We start from the raw sequence: 27,717 nt of genomic DNA, 5'->3' as shown, positions 1-27,717 counted from the left end.
TAAAATTGTTAACTTCTTTCTTCTTTTAAAAATCCGGATTTTGGACCCCCTCCCCCATGTAACGCAATTTTCTATCTCTAATACACAGTAAGTAACGCAACCTCGAACCCCCCCCCCCCTTCTCGCGTTACATAATTTGTGCACGACGCCTAAAACTAATTAGCGACATCTATTTCCATTATTGATGTATGTAGATTATCATCCTACTAGCATCACAGCTAAAGAACCATCACCTTTCTGGCATCCTTATTTTTAAACTGCTGTTCCATTAACGTAGTCATAATGTTGCTGCTGCTGTTGTTGTCGTGTGACCGGAAATACAGACCTACTTCGGCCGGGACTGTTGAGGAACAGTTGGGAGTGAGATTTGCGACGTTCGCTTTCGATCCTGTCCAAGTCGAACACTGGCGATACGTTGCCCGAAAATGGAGACTCTATTCCCGGGGAGATATAACTGAACACTGTTGTGGGGTGCTGAATCCGGGTATAGTGAGGGCGCTGCTGTTGATGCGTAGTCAAATCTCCATAGCTTCGGTGTACTTGAACTGGCGATCTAACCGCATACTCGACATAAGATGAAGGAGACGATGGCACCCGTAGACGCCTCTGTTGCTGCATAGTGATGAAATCGGTCGTCGATTTGGGAATGGTTTTCGGCCATCTAGCTCCCTGATGGTAAGGTGAAATTGTTTCCAAATGATCATGCGACGAGTTGAGTCTAAAAAAACGAAATAATTACACTTCTGCTTTGAAGGACTAACAGAGCAAAACAGAACATACCTGACAGGTTCAAGAATGCCACTTGCTGAAATCCTACGATTCCAGTTACTCTGGTCCACTAAGTCGTCCAGACTATTGAATCCCCCACGATTATCTGTGATTGATTGATCCTTCATCAGATGATGATTCTTTTTCATAAAATTTCTCGGTAACGTTTGTCTCATATCGTAGCTGATTCTAGAATGCGCATCATTATGTCTCTGAACTTGATCTAATGAGTTATCCGATTTGATTCTCTGTCTGCGCTCAATATGATGCATCTTCGCGCCTTCTTCCATCATAGAGTTCCTCCTCCGACGCTTAAATTTATCATCGTCGCTATTATTCCCTTCAATAACAAAAACACTGTCGAACCCATCGCTGTCCTTCCCGTCATCATCAATGTAATAGATATTTTTCGGCTTCGGCCTGGGTCCAACCTTTTTGCAAAACTCGTTGAAAAGTTTCTCCTTGGACAGTTCTTTTGTTAGATACTGTTTCGAAATCCCACATATATTCTTGGTGTTGTCTTCGTTCTTACCCCTGTCAGTACTTTTCTGATCGTCCATCGGCATAATGTCGGTGGTAGTCGACACACTTCTAGTGAGCTTCCCCGTTTCCACGGTGAGCTCCACTCCGGATGGTGCCGAAATGTCCACATCCTCCGACGGAGGTGAGGTTGCAGTAGCTGTACTTCTCATCTCCGGTGCTGGTTCAGTGTAAAGCTTGTTCAAACATCTCACCAAGTTGCGTTGCTCGCGGACGCGATGAACCGCACAGTCTTCATTTTTGTCGAAATATATCCTAGGCAGCTTGCTGTCATACTCTGGATATTCGTTTGATTTGGCTTGGGTGGCGTTGGATGTGATCGAAGCGATATTGTAGTAATTACCGCTGAGGCTCTGGTAGGTAGGATATGTTTGGGATCGATTGAACTCCTGCTGGTGTAGGTTGGAGTAGATCAAGACGTTAAGGATACCAGATAACTCGGTTATGATGAACCCGAACACATAGAGCAGAAAACTCTGCCCATAACGGAAGATAAACAATGGCGCTTGAAGAGAGGAGCGGGGTCGTAGCTTGGAGCCGATTTCCGCTTTCAAGATTGAAATGAACATGATAAGACCGATTAGCATCAGCAGACCTGGAAACAATGTGTAGTTAGTTATATTCGTATTTTGAATGTTCCATTGCACACGTCATAGTTATGTATTATTTATTTATTTCACACCTCATAACAACCTACTACATCAGTTACCGGAAATGAGCATCATTCCAATACATGTCTGTTTTTGTCTTTATTATAGAGCGTTTCAGCCTTAAGCTAGTTCATCTAAGTATATGTTTGATTTAAACCCGCATCCGAATAGAGCTAACTTATTGCTTAATCTCTAAATGTGATAAACACGTATCATCGGTGGCTCGCACAAGATCGCCTAAACGGGCGGCGCAAACCAACGGTGATACGCATCTGATTGTGCTATTAGGAACTGCGAAACAGCAAAAATTTAGGTATTTTTTTCATCTTTCAACTTTATGAAAATTATTCCAGTTCAAAAATTTCTACAGTACAGTTGTTTGCGTCTTTAATACCATTACAACAATACTCTTATTGGCTTCGGTATCGGTGATGTGCTTTTGTTTTCACTCAAACGGGTTTGTGAATATCACGCATAATCCGTAGGGTAACGCGGGGTGATTTGGACCACCCCTTTATCTCAAAAAGTACAGCTCAACTTGGATTTTTCATAATGTCATTTCCTTCCATTGTTGAACCGTATGTTCCTAACGTAAAAAAAACTTTGGTAAAATTTCACAAGTAGAGAAAAGCGGTAGCATGAACAAAGCAATCACTTTGATTGTCAGAAAATGTTAATTTTTCGATCGTTGTTTTAAGGTTTTTTTTCCGCTGATTAAACAAACTTTTCGTGTATTATGCAGTAAAGTTCTGTTCGCCTACAGAGGAGGAACAATTTGATGCAACGAAACTGTATGTTTGATAACAACGAATGAAATTAATTGCATTTGAATTTTCGCATGTTGTGTGGGGTGATTTGATCATGTTTCTGTGGGGTGAATTGGTCCTACAAGTTTGAAACTTTCCTTCGGTCTAAATCAGGGATGACCAAACGGTAGTCCGCGGTCTACAGGTCGCCCGCGTAGATATTCCTAGGTGCCCGCCAGCTGCTATCCTAGACCAGCTACCTCCGAATAAAATGGATCAAATATCCATCCGCTTTTTGCCATGATCATTTTATAAGGCGACCTCAATAAAACATATTAGTTGTAAGAGTAGATATTTTTCATTAAAGTTCCCGTTTTGATATTTTATTTCAGATTGTTAGTTATTTATATTAACACATCCAGTTGTTCGACATAACTTGTAATAGAGCAAAAATTGCCACTAGAGACAATTTTAACAATGTTTCCTCCATGCATATTATTTGTAAATTAACCAATTGAAAATGCTGGAAACATTCGGCATAAGGTTTCGAGAATCAATAAAAACTACATTTTTGAAGAGAAAATTCCGCCTTTGAAAACTGCGAATTTATTGTTATTTTTGTTTCAAAACTATAATAAGTAATGTGAATTAATTGTGCAGATTTCTTCCAAGAAATATTGTCATGATTAGAACAACGGTGATGAATGAGAAGTTAGAAATTTTTAAAATTAAATATTGTATCCTATGAAGTAATTCTAGATGAACAGAATTTTGCTCGTTAGCTCTATTTTGCAATCGGGTGAAAGCTTTCGGCATAATTTTTCGAGCTATTTGATTTGCTTGTTGCATTCCTGATATTTTGTTTGGGAAACATTCAGGCAGCATTTCAAAATATACAATTCGCAAACTCAAAGAACTCGATTCGATAAGATTCTATCGATTTAAAAAATACGAAAATTTGCTCGGTGTGATAGTTATAGGGATTGAATGTTCGATTCAATTTACATAATAAGAACCAATATTTCCGGTAGATAGGTTTTATTAGTGATGAATCGGATAGTAGTTTGGCCGGATGCAGGATACCGGATATTCGGCAAGCTTCGAGTCGAGAACGAGGGCGAGGCTCTTTATTTGCATTGTAGGAAGTAATAAACGTATTTTTACTTAAAAATAATGAACTATGATTAAATTTTCCGTATAGAATGAATATTCCCTAATAGAGTATCAAGTTTTCTGCAAAGAATATAGCAAATATTGGCCAGATAGGCCGGATACCGGATAGTTACCCGATATCCGTTTCATCTTTAGTTCTTTTACCTTTTGGTGATTCTGGAATAAAATAATTATCTTGAGTGAATTTTTATGACAAATATTAAGTGCTTTTTGTGTTCAGAAATGACAGTTTCTTTTAAAAATTCAACGATATTGATTGATGAGGCTTAATAAAGTATTACTTATCAATTATTTAGTAACCGATGATTGTTTTTATTTTATAGAATAGTTTATCATTGAATATGTATTAGCATGACCTATAATTTTCCTTTAGTTACCCCTTTTATACTCGAGCATATCACAGACCAAGAATCAATAATTTTGTTTCGAGGAGGCTGAATGCAATGACTTTTGAAAGTAGGAGAAAAAATATTTTCTGGATTTACATTTGAAAAAGTTTGGCCACTCCTGGTCTAAATGATTCTAGATGTCGCGGAATTACAAAAAAAGGTAAAGTAAAGCGCCAGTGCCGCAAACAGCCGGAGGAAAAGCGGACGCTGTGACCTTTTCTTCTATAGCCGTACCATCGGTATTGTTTCTCACATTGCCGTATTTTCACAACAATACAATAACAATAGTGGTGTTGAAGAGCTATACCGATTCATCGCATTGTTGGCCGATACACCATCTTGTCTGTGTCAGCTGTCTATCACGCGGTCAGCCTTTCGGTTGGTACAACGAGGTGCATATAAAATTGATATAATTATAAGATTAGAAAATATGGCAGAAGTTTCAGTGTAACGGAGAAGAGTGGGGGGTCTCCAGATATGGAGATCTCCGATACTACAATAAAAGGCGTCAAGTGAAGCATTCGCACCCGGTGCGGAAGTGTCAGGCTGCCGGGCCGGGCCGGGCTTTTCTTTATGCTGTGTTATACAAAAAAAAAACAAATATTAAAAAAAAATTATGCAAAACGTTACAAACTTATTCAAAATGTAGTATACAGTTGAAGAATTAAACTTTATTAAAATCAATTACAAAAATATCAGAAATGTAGTCCTCGGGCCTTGATTGGAGCGAAAATATCAATAATTTCTCTAAAATCTCTCACCTTTGTTAATACGTTTTCAACTGACAAGATCGAAAAATCGTTCAGGCGAGATTGCGACATAGTCAATCTACATGGGTTCTAATGAGCTTTGGCTTCAAAAAGCTTCTTTCATTAGACGCAATCGATACACATCTCGTTTGAAACAGTTTAAAATAATGTCGGCAATATTTCTAATAATTGCTTCATGTGTATTCCAAATGAAAACGTCTGTCTGTTGTTCCTGCAACGAACACATGTCTTCGAAATCTTGGCACATCTATCAGAACATCTTGCATCTAATCGTCGTCGTAGAATAAAGACAGCTCTGGAGTTCAAGTTGTTGTTCATCCGCCAGAATGAGATTTTTCGGCTGAAAAGCTACGAAAAGCCTCGTGGCTGCATCGAGACCTTCATCACAGAAAAAAGCGCAATTTTCATTATAATTTGTTTTTTCGTTTTCCGAAATTTATTCTGAAAACAATGTAATCGGGCCGAAGTCCCCATTTAACGAGGATAAGGAATCGAGACGGCACAAGCAGCCAAGATGACACGATCCGCCGTCGGAAACAACGATCTCTCGCACGCAAACCTGTGTTCGACTGAGTGCCTGGTAAGTTTGAAACATAGGATACGATCCTTTAGCAAGGCAGACGTTTGCCTGGTGCATTACGGTTTTCCCGGTTAATTTTTGTTTTGAAGTACAGTAGAACCCCGATTATCCGCGAAATAGTCGGGCTAGACCATCGCGTATAACGAAAATCACGGATAATGCAATATAAGACTAAAAATGAGGTACAAACGCGAAAAATATATATTTTAGCATGAAAACTATGTCTCATCAATACAGAAATTATTGAACTGTTAATCTGTAAGGTCGTGTACATCAGTGATCAGATAATGTGAAAGCCATGACCAAAACAAAAGAGCAAGACTCTACCACTCACTGACAAATTTCGGGAAGGTTCACAGATTTGTTGTTGACAGCAGGATGCATAAACACTGTCTGAAACTTGGTATCTTCTGGTATCGGTTCTGAAGCAACGGGGTGCCGCAGAACGAATTACAATAATTTGAAATTTTAGGACAATACCTAAAGCGTTACATAGGTTTTTTTTTTGAAAATTCGAAAAATTGTCAAAATGCATGTCTTTCCAATAAAGTGATTATCATAGGCGTCGTGCACAAATTACGTAACGCGAGTGAGTGTGGAGTGGGTCGAGGTTGCGTTACTTATTGACATAGAAAGGAGGGTGTTTCAGGCGTGATCGTTACGCAACAAAAATTCATTTTTATTTCTAAATAAATTCACGGGCCCCTATATGCTCAAGCAGCTAGCCGAAAATTTTTAAATAACATAGCAATAATGGCTTGAGGTTAATAATATTTTTTTATCCGATCTCACCTATTTTATGCATATAGCGTTATTATAAATAAATAACATCGTTTATCTTTTTCTTACTAAAGTACAGAAAATGTAAATTCCAAAATTACACTCATAATGTCGTGAAAGTTCATTTCCTTTGAAAGTTTATTTTTCAAATGAATTGAAAATACACAGCTTAAAGCGAAAAGAAGTGGTTAAATTAGTCCAGGAAAAACTGAAGCTCGAACCAATTCGTCCGCTCTCACTGGAATCCGTCGTTCAAAATAACCTAGAGAGATTCAGCTACGACGAAATCCGATTGTACTGTTTTGAACTACGTTTTGCTTTTGATTGTTGAATTGAACAAAACAAACTCAAAAACCTCAAAAAAAACCAAAAGCTCTTTTCGTCCGTTATCGTAGGATTGTATTGTATTGCTTTGTATTGCTTTGTATTTGCCAACAGATGATTTCCATCCCAATGACATTAGTACTTAAACTAACTTAAACTAACAACACAAATTTTAAAACTGACAACACCGTAAACTAACAAAAAAATCGTCTAAATTTGCGCTTATTCGATTCTTGTGACACATTGAAATCAAACACAAAGTAACACTTATTGAAAACACGACACATACTCCGCACTGGTTCATGTAGGCCATAGTTCGTTCTAGCGTGAGGTATGATGAGAAATGAGTGTGATCGTAGATGACGACGACGGGTATTAATGTGCAGCATACTGAGCAGTATAGGACAATCGATATTGCCCTGCAAGAGATTTGCGTCCAATAGTTCCAGGTTGATGAGCTTACATCGGCTTGTGTAGCTTGGCAAATTCAAAGGATCCTTCCAGCTGAGGTGACGAAGTGCACACCTAATGAATTTCCTTTGAACTGATTCAATGCGTTGTGTTCCATTTTGATAGTGCGATGACCAAGCAATAGATGAGTATTCCAGGATAGGACGCACAATTGAGCAATATAAGGCTTTTAGGCAGTAAACGTCCTTAAATTTTTTGGCAAAGCCAAAAAGAAACCCCAATTGCGAAGTGACTTTAGATACAGCATATGTGACGTGATCTTTAAAACGATCAGAATCCCCAAGTCCTTGACTGTTGATTCGCGTTTGAGTTGTACGCCTGCCAATGTGTAGTCAAAGCAGAAAAGTGTGTGTTTACGCCCGAATGAAATAACGGAGCACTTCGACACGTTAAGCGACATACGATTTGTTAGATACCATTCGGCAAAAGCTTCCAATTGTTGTTGCAGGAATAATGTGTCTCGCGGTTGCTGTATCACGTAGTAGAGCTTCAGGTCATCGCCATACGAGAGTTTCAGACATTTCATCGTGAAGTTGACATCGTTCATGTACAGCAGGACCAAAAATGGTCCTAGGTGACTGCCCTGCGGAACACCAGACCAAACCGGAAACGGTGATGAAACATGATCTCCAATTTTGACTGCCATGCTACGACCAGTTAGATACGATCGGATCCAGATGACCATTTGGTTACTCATTCCAAGTTTGTCAAATTTAGCTACTGCTATTCGATGATTCATCTTATCAAACGCTGCGGATAAGTCGGTGTAGATAGCGTCTACTTGTAGTCCATTCTCAATTTGATGTATCACGAACGAGGTGAAGCACGTCAAGTTCCCACAATCCAGTCGACGAACAAATTATCGACCTAACATAGAACGATCAACTTCGTTGATCTAAAATACGGAATGATTTACAAAACAAATCGGCATCACTGTTTTTTTTTCTCCGCCAAACTGTCATCTCATAACAAAACACTCGAATCATACAACTGATGAGTTGGGATTCTATTTCTATTTTTCATTTACTAATTATTTTATTTTGTTTCAGCTATAAACACAAGGCTATTTTGGTTCCTGTGAGCGAGATTATTTCCGCCATCACCACAGTGTGGATTGCCACTGTGATAGCAGCCAACAGCATCAACAATTTCCGCAGCAGTATCATCCAAGCCCTGGTGACCGTGCCGAAGAACAGCAACAACAGGACCTGACCTGATGGTGTTTCGAAAAACTTTATGAGGATGAGAGGATGAGATCCAAGACTGTTAATCATTATCAGCAATTATGTAAGTTCCATTTTTTTTATGAGAATAATGCCGTAATGAATTTGTCTTTTCAGACCCTGGAGACATCGACACCAATTCTAAAACGAAGAAAAAACGCGACGAGTATCCTCCAGTGCAGGATTCTAATGCTGGTGACCCCCAAGCCATTGAAGAATGGGATCGCCGGGAGGAACGGGAATATGAAAAGCTATTGGAGTCTTGCCCTTGCTCAGATTTTGAGATTTGCCATAAGCAAACCATCTCCACCTAAAATATATATACATATTTGCAAATGAGTTGCAAAACTAAATAGCTGAGCAGAATGGCTTATTTTTATCTGTAATAAAATGATGAAAAATAATTATGTATTTTTTTCTTATTTCATTTCAATAACAAACCAATACAAACAAGAGGCGAGTAGTGCTGAAAGCAGCTCTGCAAGCAGGTCGACGCCTTGCACATGTTGGCAAGAAAGTGGCGTCAAGTTGTTCGATGAATGCATGTTGAAGGTCGATAAATCGATTGCAAGGTGGCAGCATTTGAGGTCGATTGTTGACATTTCATCGACCCAATCTTGACAGGCAAAACGGAATATGGGTTAGTGGTCGTGGAATGCTTACCCACAATCCAATCGACGAAAAAATCATCGACCTAACACTGACCGTAACGCTGGTGCCTATTCGGTACGATGTTGACATCTGGATACGCCATTAGTTTGTATGAGGGAACCTTTTCTCTATCAGATTAGTCGGCCCGAAGGCAGTTTTAAATTGGTAGAATTTGTATGAAAATTTTTTCTTGGCTTTATTTATCTACTTGAAGTACGTTTTCCTGACCTTAGTTTAAATTATTTTCTATAAATTTTCAGATATTCTCACAAAAACTTACCTTTATAATATAAAATTATCTTTAGGCATAATTTTTGTATGACGTTTTTTCATCACTTGCATGCAATAGTGATTTTCATTTACATTGAGTACTAATTTCATTTGAGAAAAATAATGTTCATTCATAATTTTTATTTTAAAAGTGTGTTTATTCCTTTTGAAAATCCATACTGTCATGCCTATTCCCCAAATACGTAACATCGAAAATTCGTTGGTCGAAAATACAGAATGATTAACAAAACGAATCGGCATCACTTTTTCTTCAACGATGAACTGTCATCTCACACCAAAACAACCGGATTAGAGGTGTGCAATCCAGCTCATCATGATGAACAGCTCAGATCAGCTCAGCTCATCTAGAAGAGCTGTTCTTTATGAACAGCTCTTCAGCTCAGTTGTCAGTGTCGACATCTGGTGGCGACTTTCAATTTGGGTCCCAAACTCGATAGTGTAATCTTTATCAGATTAGAAGACGAAGCCAGTTTAAAATGTTAAAATTTAAATGAATTTTTGTCTATACATTTCCGATATTTTTACTGAGACTTTTCATTATAATATAAAATTGTCTTCAAGAAGAATTTTTTGAGATTTTTTCACCGCCTACAAACAAAGTGTTTTAGACTAATTTGATACACAGATTTTAATTTTCATTCATAATTTGAATTTTAAAAACCTGCTCATTCTGCCTGAAAGTCAATTATTATTTTTGGCGCCCCCTAAAACAAAGCCCAATTCCGTCAACCCGAATATAACAGTTGAAAAGACAAGGAACAAATGAAACTGAACTGATATCATAACACGGAGAGCGAGAGACGGTCAGTTCATTTGAATATTACAGCTCACACACTCTCTTCAATTCTACAGCTCTTTTCTCTCCTTCATCATCATCAAAGTGAGCTGAAGAGCTGTTTGATTTTTTTTGCGAGCTGTTCCGCGTCAACTCACTTCAAAGAGTCGATTCTTCGGAACAGCTCATGAGCGGATGGCACATCTCTAAACCGGATCATATAACTGGTGAGTATGGAATCTTTTTCTGTTTTTCATTTTATTTTATTTTTCAGTTTGGAGTTTGTGGAATAGATAGGTTTTTACTTTATGAATCTGGAACGAACGGATTGCTACCGGCGGCATTCCTGAACGCAATTGGGTCCAACACGGAAGCTAAACTAGTTCATATGCATACGGACTACGTTGCCCAGAAGCAGGCACAACAAGCAATGAATTTCGATACGGAACAACTGAGCAGATGCATATCAGTGAAAGTTTATTCCGTTCTGAGACATTTCTACCAACGAAGTAAGGACACGAACGGTATTGAATTGAATGATGCTAAGCCAGATCAACAGTGTGGGGAGACTGACGGTGTAGATTCGCCACAGGTGGAAATTAATCACAAACGCAAGATGTGACATTATCAGATTCTCCCAAAGTGGTTTCTTACCAGGTATACTATTAGATAGCAGACATTTTAAAATACTAATTATTGTATTTTATTTCAGCTATGAATACACCCGTTCGGATGATGTGGCTTTTTTGCTTCCATCAACTGGTGAATGAGAAAAATGACTTCCCCCATCACCACAGTGCTTATTTCCACTTCTATTACAGCAGTCAACAGCATCGGCTTTCCCGTAGCAGTATCCTCCAAGCCATGGTGGCTGTTCCAGGGGACAACATCAACAGCAGCAGCATCTGGACCTGACCATCGATAGTGTTTCGAGCAACTTTCCATATCGGAGATCTCGTGCTTCGCGCACATTGAAGAAACCTCCTCAGCCACATATGTGTGTCAAGGAGAAAAAGGAGCTGGATTCGAATCGTCAATCCAGACAACCCGAATGCACCGATTGCATTATATAACTTGTTTATATTTTATATGCATTTTGTGTTTCTTTGAATAAAATGATTAAAATTGATCAATGTTTTTCCTTTTCATGTTTCATAACAAACCAATACAAACAAGAGACAATCAGTGTTGAAAGCAGCGTTACATGCAGGTCGACGCCTTGCACATGTTGGCAAAAAAGTGGCGTCAAGTTGTTCGATGAATGCATATGAAAGGTCGATAAATCAATTGCAAGGTGGCAGCATTTGAGGTCGATTGTTGACATTTCATCGACCCGATCTTGGCAGGCAAAACGGATTGTGGGTAGGTATAAATCCGTGTTGTTCCAATGAGATATACTGTGAACAACTTTGCATTAACGCCTGAAGCACGATCAGCTCAAACAACTTCGAGGTGGCACATAATGCAGCAATACCTCGATAGTTCGAAACGCTCCGTTTGTAGCCTTTCTTATATACTGGAAAAACATACGACTGTTTCCAGCATCTCGGAAATACACCGGAAGATAAGGACAGATTGAACAGTGTCGCTAGAGGTGACGCAAGTGTGTCTACACAACCTTTCAAGACGAGTGATGGAATGCCGTCCGGACCACATCCTGTGCAAGTTTTCATGTTCTTAGTTGCTGCAATTACCATATCGTCAGTGATGCTAGGATACCATGCTCATGCTGAAGCAGTTTAATACAGTGGTCCAATGTACGATGCAGTTCGTTCAGGAAGGCACTGTTCTTTGAACGCATTTTCTCATGGGTTCGATTTTGAAAGAGTTAGTGAGCTGCCTGAATTCGAGATTATTCAGCTTCAAGGAAATATCAAGTCAGTAATCATAAATAATGTGAATGGAGGACCAGACGAGAACCCGTTTTGGAAAGGTCATACATATTTCCCAGGGCCTTTTGCAAGTAGTGAAATGTAACGACAGAAACTGCTGCTGCAAAAATCGCATTTTTAGCGTTACGTAATTTGTGCACGGCGCATGCTCCTGCTCCTGTGAACGTTTCATATTGATAGGTTCAGCAAAACACTACAAAAAACCTGTACATGTTGTGTATGGAAGAGGGAGTCTAAAATAGTAAAAAAATGCGTAATATTTGAACGACCCCTAGTTGAAAAATTAAGAAATTTCACTTGTCTCATGTTTGTGTATTCATAATTTACGTAGAACACACTGAGGGACGAAATATGAATAATTCTTATTTTTTGAATTTGTCGTCATTCATTCATACAGCAATAATTTTCGAAACATCCAGTGTGAATCTCTATTTTTTATCGAAAGTCATCTGTCACACCTTGTATATGCTGCAAACAGATTTCAGTTTAGTGATTGAGTGATTTTTTAAGATAACTTTCAAGTTGAACTTCGAAAAAATCGCTTCAACTTGTCCCGGTATACCTTATGCATCATTTTAAAGTTCCAACTTTCAAGTATTAAAATATTTGCGTACATGATTTTATCTTGGTGTGTGTAGGTGTAGTGGGCAACAATATCGGGAAGAAAGAAAAAAAACCATTTTTCCTGTTTTTTCAAATATTGTGTGGATTAACACAAGCAACTCAATAGCCTCAATAAACCCAATTGACCTAATTAATTAGCTTTCATTTGGTTCCTAGAACGAAAAATGATCCCTTCGTCTCTGATGATCAATAATCCAAGAGTTAATGATCGCACCAAAAATTGAAAGGCAGTTTTATAAACTCTAATAAATTCTGTATAAAGTTAATTTACTGCTTTGACGAAAAAAAAAAGATTAAAATTATTTGCATCGATTTAAAAAGTGCCAAAAACAGATTCTTTGTAGTGTTTTGCTGAACCTATCAATATGAAACGTTCACAAGAGTTCCGGGGATACACTAGGCTAAAAATTTCCCTGCCAATATTAGAACTAACTGCAATATCTGCAAAATTACAGATGGTTTTCTTAAACACTACAAAAAACCTGATAATTCAATAAGTAATGATCGCACCGCAAAGTTAAGGGTTAGTTTTCAAAATTCCAATAAATTCTGTGCAAAGTTAATTTATTGCTCTAACGAAAATATTTTGAATTTTGAAAAACGAGTTTCCAAAACTGACCTTTCGATTTGCGGTGCGATCATTATTTATACAATTATCAATCATCAAAGATAGAGGGGGAAATTTTGCATTCAAACAGAAATATCTCTGTATGAAAATGTCCCACAGGAATATTTTAGGAACCAAATGAAAGTTGTTTGATAAGGTTAATTGGCTGTTGAGTTGGTTGGCGAAGAAAAAAAAAACAATTTCCTTTTTTATGCTGATATTGTTGTCCACTATAGCTACACACACCAAAATGAAAATATGTTCTAATACCTGAAAGTTGGAGTTTTAAAATGATGTGTATCCCATCTGTATGCGTCGATTTTTACGATGTTACAGCATGTCAAAAATTAGTTGAAATTTTCAACTTCGCACTTTGTTTCTCTAATTTTTTTGTCGAGTGTATGTCAAAACCAGTGGAACCATTAATGTATGATCCATCAGTAAAAAACATTCTTTCAGTACTTACTTCGCGAAATTTCGATGAAAAGATCAGTAGGATAACCACAAAACGTATATGTTTTAGAATATCACGTATTTCTCGATGCATGGTTAAATCGAAATTTATAGTAGAATGACAGAAATACGATAGACAGTCTTGGTTTATGATGCATGACGAAGGTTGAAATTCGTGAGAGAGGAACTCAACGTATAAGGTAGTAAGAACTAATCATCATTGATGTTCATTTATGTACTCCCGTCTTCAACAATCTCTTTTACACTGCGAATCTCCAAAGAATTCAACTATAAAAACATAAACGCTTTAACAATTACCTGATATTATAAATAGCACCCCGGATACAAAGTAACAGATTTTGTGCTTGGACGAGCACATGGCCAACAGGAACAGTACATAGCTTATCACCAGGACGAGATTAGAGGCGAGAAAAAATGGCACCGAACGGATGACAGTATCTGAAATTTAAAACAGAATGCAGAGAAGGGGAGTCAGTATGAAAACTACTTTTAACAGTACCAATTTAGTTTCTAAAGCACCTATAGCGCCGAAATTTGACATCACCCGTGAAGCGATACAACACAACGCGCAAAGGGAACGAACGCACTTTCGTATTATAAAAAGCGAGAGAAAAAAAATTCAACCTGCCGCGTCCTCAAAATGTATACTTATCTGAAAGGGTGGGATGGAAGGTAGGCTCGATGAATTCAACAGCAGCAGCTACCATTCCAGGATTCTAATGACCCCAAATGCATGCCTCACTTATAACAGGATCAATTTTCGCTCTTCTTGTCATCACCGTGCCGTACTTTTCCCACAGCGGCCTTTCGTCACACGATTGAGCCGTATCCTATACATATAGCTTTTTAATCCTTCCGGGTCAGGTGTACTCTATATTTTCTTCTACAAGAGTGCATCAACACGTAGGATAATTTGAAATAAAAAATAACGCTACGTCGAAGCATTATCCGGAAGTATTGATAGCCTGATGAACCCATCGGACAAACATCAAAGGCGGTACGCATTGGGATTCAATGCGATAGTGGTAGGATGCGAGTAATAGGATTTAATATCGCCATTACAGTTCCCTTACGGCGATGTGGGGTATCATTGGCGGTCAATCAAGACATTACACACGAGCAAAAATTATGCTACTGAGGAGTTGTCTCTAATTAGGGAGGAAATACAGTTTACTTTTCCCTTCGAAGAGCGAGTCAACTTTCAATTCTAGTACTCACATGGAATCGCGTTTGTCGAATCGTGTGGATCCGGATTGTAGTCCTCCTGTGGAAAGTAATCTATCAGATTGCATTGGAATTCGGTTGACAGGGAACCCATAGTACCGCCACCTGTTGGAAAATTATCTCATATCAAATACAATGATAATAGATATAATAACATTCAATTATAACATAAAATCCCTCGATAATCATTTTCCCCAACGGAAATTTAAACCCTTCGAAGTGGGACATCTCTTTTCAACATTACATCTGACACAAGAAAACCGCAAAACGGGGAAAAGGCGTCCGCAACGTGGAACACTGTGTCGCATCCGTCTATAGTCATTTCCTCTCCGATTATCGGTTTTCTTTATTGAATTTTCCCTCTAGGAGTCAGAATCAGAGGCACTGTGTTTATGTGATTCGAGGCAAATCAGATTTCTTTCCGGATCAATCGAACGTATACTATACGATTCTAGGGTAGAACACACAGAAAAACTTACCAACTTTACTGCAAAGCATCCAGAGTGATGATTTGGTGTATTTTGTTAGATAAATGCCCTCGTCCTTCAGGTTGTAGTTCATCGTTCCGTTATAGTTGCCATTTGGGATCTTTTCCTCGGTTAAAAGCCACTGAGGTCCGGCTACGGCGGCAATTACTAAAGCCACGGAGAAACTGAAAAAAAAACCAGGGGAGATCCAAAAAATGCAGCTTTCAATTTTTTGTTGGATATACAAAACAAAACCCTAAAAATATTAACTTGTGATAGGAAACACCTTCCAGTTTTTCTGCACTCGCTACATATTTATTTTTGGTAGTTTTTAGGTTCATTTGAACGCTGTTTATAATCACCTCGAAATTAGATGAAGATACCCTGTATAAATTGTTTATTAAGCGCTCTTACGTAGCATTTGCTTTAATTTCCATTACTACAATTCGACCGCGATTCACTTCGCATGGCCCCAGTATACAATTCCCAAAATACAAATATTCAAAAATTGAAACAAGAATTCCGATGGAATAATAAAATTACAATCAATATGTTATCGTATGAACTCCAATTAGCTTCCTGCGAAATTTCATTTTTAGGACTGCTTAACACTATCTGTAATGCTATGGCGGAACACTGGAAGTTCTCTCAAGAGCACAAACCAGACAATTGTGTAAATGATACGTTCTATGGGAACTATAACACCACCGGACACTATCTACCCACTAAACTCATGGAAATGTAAAGTTCTTAGATATTTATAAGTGCCCTTGATAATAATACTTTTTTATGTATGCGATTATTATAAGAAAAGTAACACTTGGATACTTTTTGATATTTCCATTCCTAGCACGACTGGTTGTCCTGAAGCCTGACTCATGCGGCGCTCACGATCGTGGAAACATGTTTGATTGTGCTATAAGACGCTTTTGATTAACTCGGCGACGAGTTGACCGTTGACGTTTGCGGTTGCATGTGAGCTTTCTTTTTCTAACTACACACGCGTTGCTCTAACGCATGGGTTCCCAAACTGTTTTGGGCAAGAGACCCATTTTCCAGAACTTAGTCATACCTTAGACCCCCCTAGCCAAATTTCTTTGAAAATCCTATCTTTTGTTTTTTTTTCTTACTTAATAATTATCAATTAACATAGCAGTTGGTTAAATGAACAAACTTGACATTATTTTCTCACGGAAGTGATCTGTCGTAGTGGTAACATACGCACCTCTCACGCAAAAGGTCGCGAGTTCAATTCACACCCCAGACATTTTTCCATAAAATGGAAGTAATGTGACAAACCAGCCAAAAGTGTTGGAATTCACTATAATCAGAAGAAAAAATATTTTCCCATCATATTCAACAAAATAAATAGAGATTAAATTTAGTAAATATCAAGTGTAATAAATAGTTAGCCTTGTGTAATGCATCCAAGTGAGGGACATATGATAATATAACATGGTCTTGAAGCTTTTGTGATAATTTTGACAAATGCGGAAACTGTGAATATTCTCTTCTACTTAAATTTTGTTTGAAATTTTTCAGAAGAGTCGATATTCTTGATATTGTTTCAATCAAGTTGAAATCGTCACCCTGCAGTTGAAACAAAAATTCAAAAAAGCTCAAAATCTTGCTATGTAAGTTACTCTTGGTGGTCAACGAGCTTTAGACTGATGCGATCTAGAGCTCAGATTTTTTGCTAGTAGTAGTCTAGTAGTTCAAAAGTTCTGAACTTTTGAAAAAAGTCATTTCAGGAAAGGCGTCGTGCACAAATTACGTAACGCTAAAAATCCGGATTTTGGACCACCTCCCCCCCTCCCTCCTACGTAACGCAATTTCCTATCTCTGATACACAGAAAGTAACGAATACTCGACAACTACCCCGCCCCCTCCCCCCTTATCACGTTACGTTATTTGTGCACGACGCCAAAAAAGTGAAAAAAGTGATTTTTCGGACCACCCTTAAATAGAGATGGGCAAACCGTTCATGAACTGTTCAAAAGAACTAATTCAATAAAAAGAGTGAACGAACGATCGTTCTTTTTTACTGGGCAACAGTTCACATGAACTGCTTAACCAGTTTAGAACGAACTGTGTACGAAGACCGCTGGCTGAATTGTGTATACAGTTCAGTTCAGAACGAACTGTACGGTGAACGATGAACTGTGTATGCAGTTCAGAACGAACTGTTTACGATGACCGCTGGCGGAACTGTGTATACAGTTCAGAACGAACTGACCGCTGGCTGAACTGTGCGTACAGTTCAGAACGAACTGTGTATGGTGATCGGTGTATAAGAGGAAGGCGAGCGAACAAGTGATAGACGAATGCTGCTGCAAGGTAAATTGTCCTCAAATTAACGAATGGAAACAAACGAAAGCCCCATAAAATAACAAAAATAAGATGTCGGTTTTGTCGTTTTCATAAAAAATGCAATGTTTCTGGATAAGATGGTTCTTAAATTGGATTTTTCGATTATTTATCAAATAAATTTTTAATTTCATATTTTTAAGTTGAGGGTAAATATTTCAGTAAGATATGCAAATCTACCTCACAAAAAATACAGTTGAAAGCGAAACGATTTAAACAGTATTTTTCAACAGTAAATAAAAATTTGTGTCGCTGATATGAAATGTTTTTATATTATATCATATTGTGCTCGATAATTTCGAGAAAGTCTTTCGCGTTTTGGTACAGTTTTGCTATATCAGTTATTGCAGAACATTGAAGAAACACAGCGCAACGCTAGTTTGTGCTGAAAATAATGAATCACGGCTCAAACTAAATAAAAATTTTAAAATCATAGTTTGATTTTCAATTCTGCTAAGATATTTTTAACAAAATTCGGACATATAATTATTGCTAACAAACAGCATTTTATAAATGAAAAGAACAGTTCTACATAACATCTCACACTTTTTTATACATGCTTTGGCATATCCCTCTAATGTACGAAAGAGTGAGTGAACTGCTCAAAAGAACTAGTTCACTTAAGTGAACGGTTGGTCACTGAACGGTTCATTAAGGTGAACCGTTTTGCCCATCTATACCCTTAAACGTAAATGGTAACCCTAACGAGAAATTAAAAAAATACGGGTCTAATTGTTTGCGATAAAGAGAAAAAAATTATCAATTTTCACGAAAATCTGAGAACCACTATATCGGTTTGACATGGAATGGCTGTATATGTAGCAAAAATCATTTTTGACACATATTTTTCTCTTTAGTATATCGAACATAACATAAGAACAGAGCTTCATTGCTGGGTAATTTAGACTCTTCCAGCTGGAGAGAGAATCTGAATAACATTTTTCCCTCATCGCGACCAATCTCAAGTTTCCTGAAATAATTAAAAAAATTTTTTTTTGGTTGCGCCATGCACATAGATGACCAAGAATTTTGTAAATTCTTTTTCAATCACTTTATTCTAGTTCACTTCATTTAGCTATGTAAATACCTTGTAATCTCTTGAAATAAATTAGAAGTTGAGTACATTATCATTCCAGCTCCAACGTATTTCAGAACGCATATGAACTTGCAACCTAAGCGCAAGCATGTTATACAGTAAAATATTAGGAGCATTCTTGGACATGAAGGACATCAAGGAGACTTCCTTCGTGTTAAATAGCGTATATGTTTAAAATACAGAGAAATGTTAAACATGCCTGAAGGACTCGTACGCTCAAACACATCATCTTGCACGAACCTGTTCACGTTTTATTACTTGCCGAATTTTTCATCTTGTACTTTTTATACTTCGGCACACTCGTCGTCTTGTTGAGTTATTAAAATGTACAGCAATAATATTTTTTTACTAAGATATTAGTCATTCTCAGGGTTGCCACATATACAAAATATTCTGTATTTTACAGAATTTTCGCCAAATTTCAGATACAAAATCTGTGTATACAGAATTACAGATTTTCTGCAAAGACACAGAATTTAAAGATATTTTTTCAAATTCAAATTTAAATGTTAAATTAATTACAGTTCATTTTCTGTCTGCCTTTTTTCGTCGTTAAATAATGATTTATAAAAATGTTGAATCATATGAAATGTCACCTCACTTCTCCTTTCCTGCTAAGGATGTTTTTGGGACACTTATTGATAATTCGACATTCATCGGCGTGTGTTGAGTGAATATCCTCGCTTCACAATGCCAACAAAACAAAGTTCTGAGATCGGTTAGCTTCCACAATGATGGACTCTTTTTCGGAAGCAAGGATGAAATTGACGGAAAATTTAAGAAAAGTGAAGTTCAACAAAACATGTATAAACATAATACATTATTATGAAAAAACTTGTTTTTATGATTTTTTGTTGTTGTATTTATACGACTTAGGCAAACCATAAACAAGAACAATAAATTCAAAATGAAAATAAACCTTTCTTTCCATTTTTTCCGTTAGTTTTTTGATGCAGATTTTTTTGCTGGTCATTCTTATAACAAGGTGGTTCACGTAACACAGTAGTAGTAGTAAAATGATGTTTTATTTACATTGATTTATGGTTACATATTATTTACAGTTTAAGTGTTAAGCCTGAAGGGCCCGTCAGCTTTAATATATGAATTATTTTTCTATGACCAACATAGATTATTCATTTGGAAAGTATTCTAACCATGTATACATCTCTTCTCAATAGGAAATATAGAGCTTCACGTAACACAACTTATGGAGCATCTTAAACATTTCAAATAAGAACTTGTGTTATTTTATAGGGGTCGATATTCAGACTCCGTCGTCCCCAAAATCAATTTTTGGTTTCTGTCGACCCCTGGAAAACCGAAATCGACCCCAGGGGGTCGATATCGGCCACTTTGAGAAACCCTGCTCTAACGGTTTGCTCGTCCCACTATAACACATTTTTTTATTTTTATTTTCATCTTCACGCACCCATTGACATATGCTAACGTCGTCCCCTCGATTCCGAAATGGCATCGACATACGATATTCGATTTCCACTATTCAGACAATAGGCGGTCGGTTCAGGACCACATATCGAAAAAATGGACATCCGATTTGGCCTCTGTTTTCCCCCCTTTTTACATTCATGAACTACATCGACCAGTAGAAACGGTTCCGGGAATAAAACGCCACAGAAAACAACTGGAACAGAATCAGGATCGTATCCTATGTTTCAAATTAACCGGGCTATCAGTGGAACACAGTTTTACATGCGAGGCACCGCCGCTTCCGACGGTGGTGGATTCGGATCGCGTCATCTTGGAGTTGTTTTCTGCGGCGTTTTATTCCGGTCACGGTAGAAAACATAGTTGGAGAGTTATACTATACATTTCTCTGCCAGTAAAACGAATACAGTAACGCCTCGATTTTATCACTGTGCGTTTATATCACGTCTCGTTTTTATCACTCTCGAATTAATCACTGAAAATATTTCGCTTTCATCACGTTTTCCGATAAATGAGAAATTATATGAAGAGTTCAATTTGTCGTTAAATTTTGAACAAAACATGAAATTTAAGCAGATAAAAATATTTTTGAGCATTCATGCCGCCTAAAGTGATCAGCCGTATTCATGAAAAAATTTATTATTGTGGGATATGCAGCTCATACCACATATTTCTTTCGAAAGCTTGAAAGCATACTATTTTCATAAGCTCAGAATAAAAAACTATGAGCAATTCTGAGCTATTTTCTCTTCGATTGTGTGAAATGAAATGCATACCCAGTTTGAGCCGATAATTTTCATGTTCCAATGTTTCTGGTACTCATAAATATCCATTGATGATAATTGAACAATCGAAGAACCCTAGATGTTTCAAGCGACAACTATTTCTTGAATGCTTTCAAAATCAGTTTATTCAAAAAGTTTCCGAAAAAGACTGCAACCTAAGGCCATTTCGCTAATAGATAAATGCATTGCATACCATTATGGGGATGAAATTTCCTCTGACAATGGGTTGATTCAAGAAAAAACTACCAAATTCAACATCTTTGCCCAACGCCAACAGAATGGTGGATCAGGGAATAATTCAAAACATAAAACTAATATACCGAGAAAAATAAGAAATGTCAGTCAGATATCTATATCGATATCTATATAAGATATCGATGTTGGAAAAGTTGCAGATGAAGAAAAAAAAATAATAGTCATAGTAATCAATCGGAAATAGCAGCTCTGAAATATGCGATCTAATAACAAAATGCAATTCATACAAAACGGCGATTCAAAATTTGAGTAATGCGATAGAATGGGAAACGAGAAAAAAATACGAAAATACGAGAAATTACTATGAGAAAAGCACTGCAACAACAGTTTCATTATATTATGTTATACTGTGTTATTTTACGTGTCCATGTGATAAATGTTGTAATAAATGTTTTACTAAAAATTTCGCATGTTGCACGAAGAACAGAGTTTAAATCACACATATAGGAGGGAAAAGAGGATTTTTCCTTTAAAAAAATATCTGTTTCGAATATATCATTTCTCAGCAACGAGCGATTGTTAAGCGACTGTTTTTAGTATACAATTTGAAAAAACAAAAATGCAACTTACTGACACAGACTCTGTATATTGTAATTTTTATGGCTAACATAAACAAAATTGACAAGAAAATTCGGATTTTTTCAGCTTCTCCAAAAAATTGATGGGTGTTTCTAAGGACAGCATGAAGAATCATGTGAGCACTCAAAACGGAATTCATGATAGACATACAGTTGATATGACATGTTTCTTGCAGAGCAGAGCAGTTGTATGGATGAATCGATCTCCATTCGACCGAGGATCAATCGCAGATGATTGCTGAGTAGACGTAGTTATTCTATAACAATACAAAGATGGTTAATTGGGGGCCCTTAGTATTGAACTCACGATCGATTAGTAAGCGCTTAGTAAGCGAGCGTTTCCGTTATATCACACGATTTTTTTTAGCGTGATATACTTAATCGAGTGGGCCGAGGCCAAATCCAACCAACTTCTTACTGTATTTCTCCCCGTTCACCGCAAACACCGAAGAAAAGAACAGCGGCTCGGACATCCCCTTCTCGCTGATCGCCACCCACAAAAGAACTTTTTTCGGGGATTTAGTGTGGAAGATATATTTGACGTCATTGCATACCTCCCTGGGGTAAGTTAAGCCACCTACCAATCGTGTCCATTCAGCGTCAAGTAGGTCTCGTCATTAATCGTGACCACGAAGTCACGTGTAGCCGGAAAGATGTTTTTCACCAGCACTTTTAGCCACTCCTTCTGGTTGATTGCCACGATCGGCCTCGATTGACGCTTCCGCATAAAAACGCCCATTTTGGCCAGGTACTTCTTCACCGTTTGACCGCTTTAGATGGACCCTCTGACCCAAAGTGGGGAACAATGAGGCTACCTTGCCCTCGGTTATCCTCTTTAGCTTCTGCCACACTTTACGGTCGGGCAGCAGAAACCAGGTTTCCGCTCGACACTCCAAAAGAGTGAGGATATTGTGAATATCGGATCGTCTATATCCGGCGGTCACAAAGTGCCTCACGATGTCCAACGTTTCTGCTCCGGGATAAGACTGGCGGACTACATATTTTCTCAAAATCTCATCAATGCATCAATGCATGCCACCACAAAACAATTTTTTTCAAGACCCCATCGATATGGATATCAAATGAATGGGCTTGACTAGTAGAACACAGTAGATCAGATCATGGAAAATTCAAATCCAAGATGGCCTCAGTCACAAAATGGGCAATTACTTTTTTCCTGGATCTCCCGCAAATGGGTATCACATAAAAAATTTCCTTCCTTTCGATTATTTGCTCTCAAATTTAGTACACACTTTGATTTATGTTGTCATTATAATTATGCGTATTCCATAATATCAAACATTCAAATTCAAAATCAATAAAAAAAATATCAAATTAATCGGTTCTACTAAAAGAATACATTACATCATAAAAACAATCCGAAAAAAATAAGTAAGAAAAAAAGTTGAATGATTTCGTTGTAGATAAATATACAGAATGTACAAAAAACTTGAAAATTCAATAAGTAGAAAAAACTTTTTAAATTTAACGGTTTCATTGTGAATAAACACAATAATCATACAGATTATGTACTAAAAGCTATAAAACAATTAGACATGTAGCAGTTAGTAGTGATCACACCCCTTCTTTTATTAATCTAGGCCATTGATGAGCCTAAAATAAAATCGTGGGGCACATCGGATTTACATTATCCACAGTGGTAGTTTTATCACAAACTTCTTCCAACTTCTATGAACTGGTACGTTGTCCTGTTTGAATACCCAATCATCCCGGTGGTTTCGGTGCAAAAGCCACAGTAAATGATTCGCGAGTACTTCTTGGAACTCCTGACTGTTCATTCGTGTTGATAGAGAAGCCATCTGCAAAATCTCTTTCTGAAAAAGTTCTGTCGAAACCATCAGACTACCGTTAATGTTAACCTAGTAGCTGTGAAAAATATTGTTTTTGTCGAAAGCCATTGATTCAATTTTGATTATTAGCGTTAAAGAAACCCCGATGTTCAATTTTTTTTTCAATCTTTCGTTTCCTGGAAATGACTGTTCGAAAAATCGAACATTGGTCAAAACCTGCATTTTTTTCTGTACATGTGATATCCTACATCAAAATGTGTGTTCTTTTATCAGAGTAATACTGTAGAAAAGTTTACATTTTTTTGAATTCAGTATCTTTGGTAATTTAATTTGAATACGCTTTCCGCATATACTTTTTTTAAACCGAATTTATTGCCCTATAAAGTTATACAAAATCAAATAAAATTACCATATGATTGCTTTTCAAACATATGAAAATTTCTCGGAGATGCTGTTCGATTTTACGATCGGTTATTGTTTGTTCCCAGCTTTTAAAAAAACTACATCAAGCTCAATTGTCTCATGATGATATTCTAGGCATAACTGTCCCACCATGTTTCGTAGAATCATAATGAATGAATCGGTTCAAGTATAAGAAAACTTTGATTGCGGACTATGGGACAACTATGCGTGATATCTCGGCTTATGTCCAATCACTACAACCTAAACGCGCATCTCTATCGCATTGGGCTCGCAGCAAACAATCTTTGTGATTGTGGCGATGGCTACCACGACATCGAGCATGTTGTCTGGTCGTGTATCCGGTTCCATGCTGCTCGCTCTCAGCTCTCTAGAGCACTGAGAGCAAAAGGCAGACAATCGGATATCCCCGTCCGGGATATCTTAGGTAGCCGGGATCCGGATCTTCTGCTTCATCTATACCTGTTCCTCAGAAACGCCGATGTCAACGTTTAATGATGTTTCCTTCGTTGTGTCCCCGTTTCATATCCCTCCTATCCGATCGATAAACTTTACTTAGTCGCGGCAATACATACACACACTCTTTACAGATGCACGGGCCGAAGGTTGTGCAGTCCACTGATCATTCAACAAGAGCCAAAGGTTGTACCGCTCATGACAACTCTACACGAGCTGATGATTGCGCCGGCTAGTGACCATTTTATCCTGGATTCCTCGAGTCGAGAAAGACGCACCACGCTAGATATGGGGTACAGACTAGGGAGCGTTGCTGATTAATGGTCAGCTGCATCCCAATAGGAAGTAGCCCGTGTCGGGCACACGTACAGAGCATCGAAGACTGCAACATACCAATTATGAGAACACTTGTAATACTAACCTCGAGCCAATCGCGAGTAATCGGTTACATATTACTAACATAGTTGTAAGACAAAAATTGTCAAAATATTGGACTCCCGGCCCCGTCAGGCTAACGCCACATGTGCCTTAATAAAAAATATATTTTGGGGAAAAAAAAAAACTATGCGTAAACGGCAGAATAGGTGTTGAAAACTTATGCTGAAGAATAAAGGTGCAAGCGATCATTTTATTTTTTTATTTTTGCCCTTAAGGTTTGATTCAGTTAGCATCCGGAATCACTGTTCATTTTATAGCTCATAGATCATAGTAGGCGTATCTCAAATCATTTGACAGCAAATCGTTTGGAAAACCTCACGTTGATCCGTTTTGATTTAAAAAAGTTGTGCAGGATTTGGACACTAACATTATAAATCCGGGAGGTTGAAAGCATAAAGATGATTAACGCAAACCCGGTACTCTCGACATCGACATCGTTACAAACACAGCTCTAACCAATGTAACATCCGGAGAATCCATATGCGTGAAGATTATCGTAATTAATAAATATATGCAATCAACCAGACAGTACCCTGAAGCCAAGAAGAATGCGTTTCGAGCGCGTCTTTTGGCCACTCTTTTTGGTTTAGGTTTTGACGAAGTACGAAGGATGCATGCTGATGGATGACGAAACGTAGGTGAAGATGGATTTTGGACAGTTCTCAGCGTTCCCAGCAAGTTTAAGATCGTTTCCGCTGATGAATTTGGATGAAACGGTGGACAGAAAACCAAGGTTCTCGTCACAAACAATACAATGGACTCAAAAATGTATAGGGGAGAGTGCCTGCGGAAACATACAGTGAAGTTTTGGTGATTTGGAAAGCTGCCGCTACAGTCGAGAGGTGCTTCAGTGATACCGTGACAATGGGATCGAATATATTGAAAAAGACCTCAATCCTCCCAATTACCCCCAATTTTGCCCTGTAGAAAAATATTGGGTAGTGGTCAAGCGATGTTGAAGAAGAGTGTCAAAGTGACTCGGGATATTGCAGACATGAAGAGATCGTGAAATAAAATGGCCGCTGAGGTTGACCAACAGAGAGTCTAAACTTTGATGGAAGGTACCCGAAGAAAAGTACGAAAAGTCATCAAAACTGTAGAGGAATGTTTTTTCCTGAGAGAAAAATAAATTATCTGTATTTTGGTATAACAATATTTTTTATACCTTTAACCAATCTCGAGATACAACTGGTTTTGTGATTTCCGATTCTAAATGAATCAAGTTTTAATCAACAGTATGAGAGGAAACATTATGAGGAAGGTTGGTTCATCTTCTAGTTGAACTTTTTCATCATTATTTACTAACTTTTCCCAAACAGTAACACAATAAAGTAATATAAGTTATGCTCCTGAGTTCTTTATTATGCTCCGATATAACATACAATTCGATACTACGTACAATTTTGAAAGGGAAAGGTACGTTATATCAAAGTGTTCTTGTTAATTCAACGAGATTTCTGTGTGTGGCGATAGATTTGGTTGGTTCAGGTAGACACATTTATACCGTAGGCTGATTGAAGCGTCTGAAGCTGTCTGGACTCGAACCCGATCGTATTTGCAGATTGTTGTCGAGTATCTAGTAACGCAGAAAATCGTTTGTAAATTCAAGGCTGATGCTGACATAGATATTGTAAAAATTTTATCGGAGTGGAAATTTTCTTGACATGCCTTGGGATATGAATGGGCTTGAATTATTTGTTAGAATTTATCCTGGGTTAGCTAAGCTGTTAGAACTCGGAAAAGATAGCATTCCGATAAGTAATATATGTGTGTTGTTTTTTTAAATGTAATTGCTTTCGGGTTAATGTGATGCCATAAAAAAAGTCGTAATACAGTTATCATCAACAATATAACTCGTCGAGCTTAAACCTTGGTAGAAGAGTGAGGTGGGACCATCATCATTTTTTCAAAAGAAAATTCCTATATGTATGAACAAATTGTGAACACAGGCCAATTTCAGCGTTATTACGGTAAACCCATTTATATCGATGCTTGTTAGCAATAATATACTAGAATTATAATTTAGTATATCAATTCTCCTAGTTGAAATTTATTCAGATAAGGGACTGTTTCACCTGCTTATTACTGGCGTTATCATAAGCATCCAGTAATTTCCTGACCGGCCGCCACTAGCGTCAGAGTTCGTCGAGACATCCGAGATGAACCCATCCGAACAAATCATTCTCATCAACCCCAGTGGGCCCGTTTTGACCGTCGTCCCAGCGCCACCGCGCTCATTATTACAATCGTTAGCACGGCGGTTCAAGTTATTCACCAAATCACCATTCTCCAACGCACTGCACCGTATCACTCCCAGGCCACCGTTTTGCATTTGCACTCGATCGAAGGCCGCCCCATTTTCGCAAATGAAGCTACTCCCGCACACACCACGCGGCGAAGGGTATCCGTTAAAAAGTGTAGCCGAAATTGATGGTACGTGAACCGATGGAGAGGGCAAACTGTCGGCACAGGACTGACGCCCTGGTCCTACTAAACTGCCACTCGATGGGAGCATCCTCGAATGACGAATAAGTATTACGAACTGATGGCTCGAAACATGCTGATGATGTCTGATAATTTACCGAACGAACCAAACGATTATGACCATCCCCAGTTGGGAGGAAGCCCGATCCTAACGCGACAAGA

At 37.9% G+C, this 27,717-nt stretch overlaps 1 protein-coding gene and 1 long non-coding RNA gene across 3 annotated transcripts; one reads left to right on the top strand and one right to left on the bottom strand.

Annotated features, from left to right (window-relative positions):
- Positions 1 to 122: 122 nt before the first annotated feature.
- LOC129778986 (uncharacterized) lies at positions 123 to 27,717 on the bottom strand. Of its 2 annotated transcripts, none has more exons than XM_055786201.1 (6): positions 27,147 to 27,717; positions 15,432 to 15,604; positions 14,947 to 15,057; positions 14,026 to 14,166; positions 781 to 1,903; positions 123 to 718 (listed from the first exon to the last, which is right to left on the bottom strand). In XM_055786201.1, the coding sequence occupies exons 1-6, from the start codon at positions 27,584 to 27,586 to the stop codon at positions 253 to 255; spliced, it is 2,454 nt and encodes an 817-aa protein (XP_055642176.1). In that variant the 5' UTR covers positions 27,587 to 27,717; the 3' UTR covers positions 123 to 252. The 2 variants fall into 2 exon arrangements, with proteins under 2 accessions (XP_055642176.1, XP_055642177.1); XM_055786202.1 differs by lacking the exon at positions 27,147 to 27,717 and adding an exon at positions 22,528 to 23,125.
- LOC129778987 (uncharacterized) lies at positions 10,353 to 11,187 on the top strand. Its single transcript, XR_008743540.1, has 3 exons — positions 10,353 to 10,788; positions 10,844 to 10,893; positions 10,953 to 11,187. It is a non-coding gene; the product is annotated as an uncharacterized LOC129778987 (long non-coding RNA).

The sequence above is a fragment of the Toxorhynchites rutilus genome, chromosome 3 (assembly GCF_029784135.1).
Source record: "Toxorhynchites rutilus septentrionalis strain SRP chromosome 3, ASM2978413v1, whole genome shotgun sequence".
Classification (NCBI taxonomy): Eukaryota; Metazoa; Arthropoda; class Insecta; order Diptera; family Culicidae; genus Toxorhynchites; species Toxorhynchites rutilus.
The sequence above is the reverse complement of the archived record's forward strand: the minus strand, read 5'-3'. Positions and strand labels throughout refer to the sequence as shown.

What these genes read in the sequence shown, in the direction of transcription:
- LOC129778986 (XM_055786201.1), bottom strand. Translation starts at nt 27,586, where the DNA reads ATGCTCCCATCGAGTGGCAGTTTAGTAGGACCAGGGCGTCAGTCCTGT. An exon ending in ATAACGCCAGTAATAAGCAG is followed by an intron (nt 15,605 to 27,146) that starts GTGAAACAGTCC and finishes TTTTTTTTTCAG; the next exon opens with TTTCTCCGTGGCTTTAGTAA. An exon ending in TTCGACAAACGCGATTCCAT is followed by an intron (nt 14,167 to 14,946) that starts GTGAGTACTAGA and finishes TTTAAATTTCAG; the next exon opens with ATACTGTCATCCGTTCGGTG.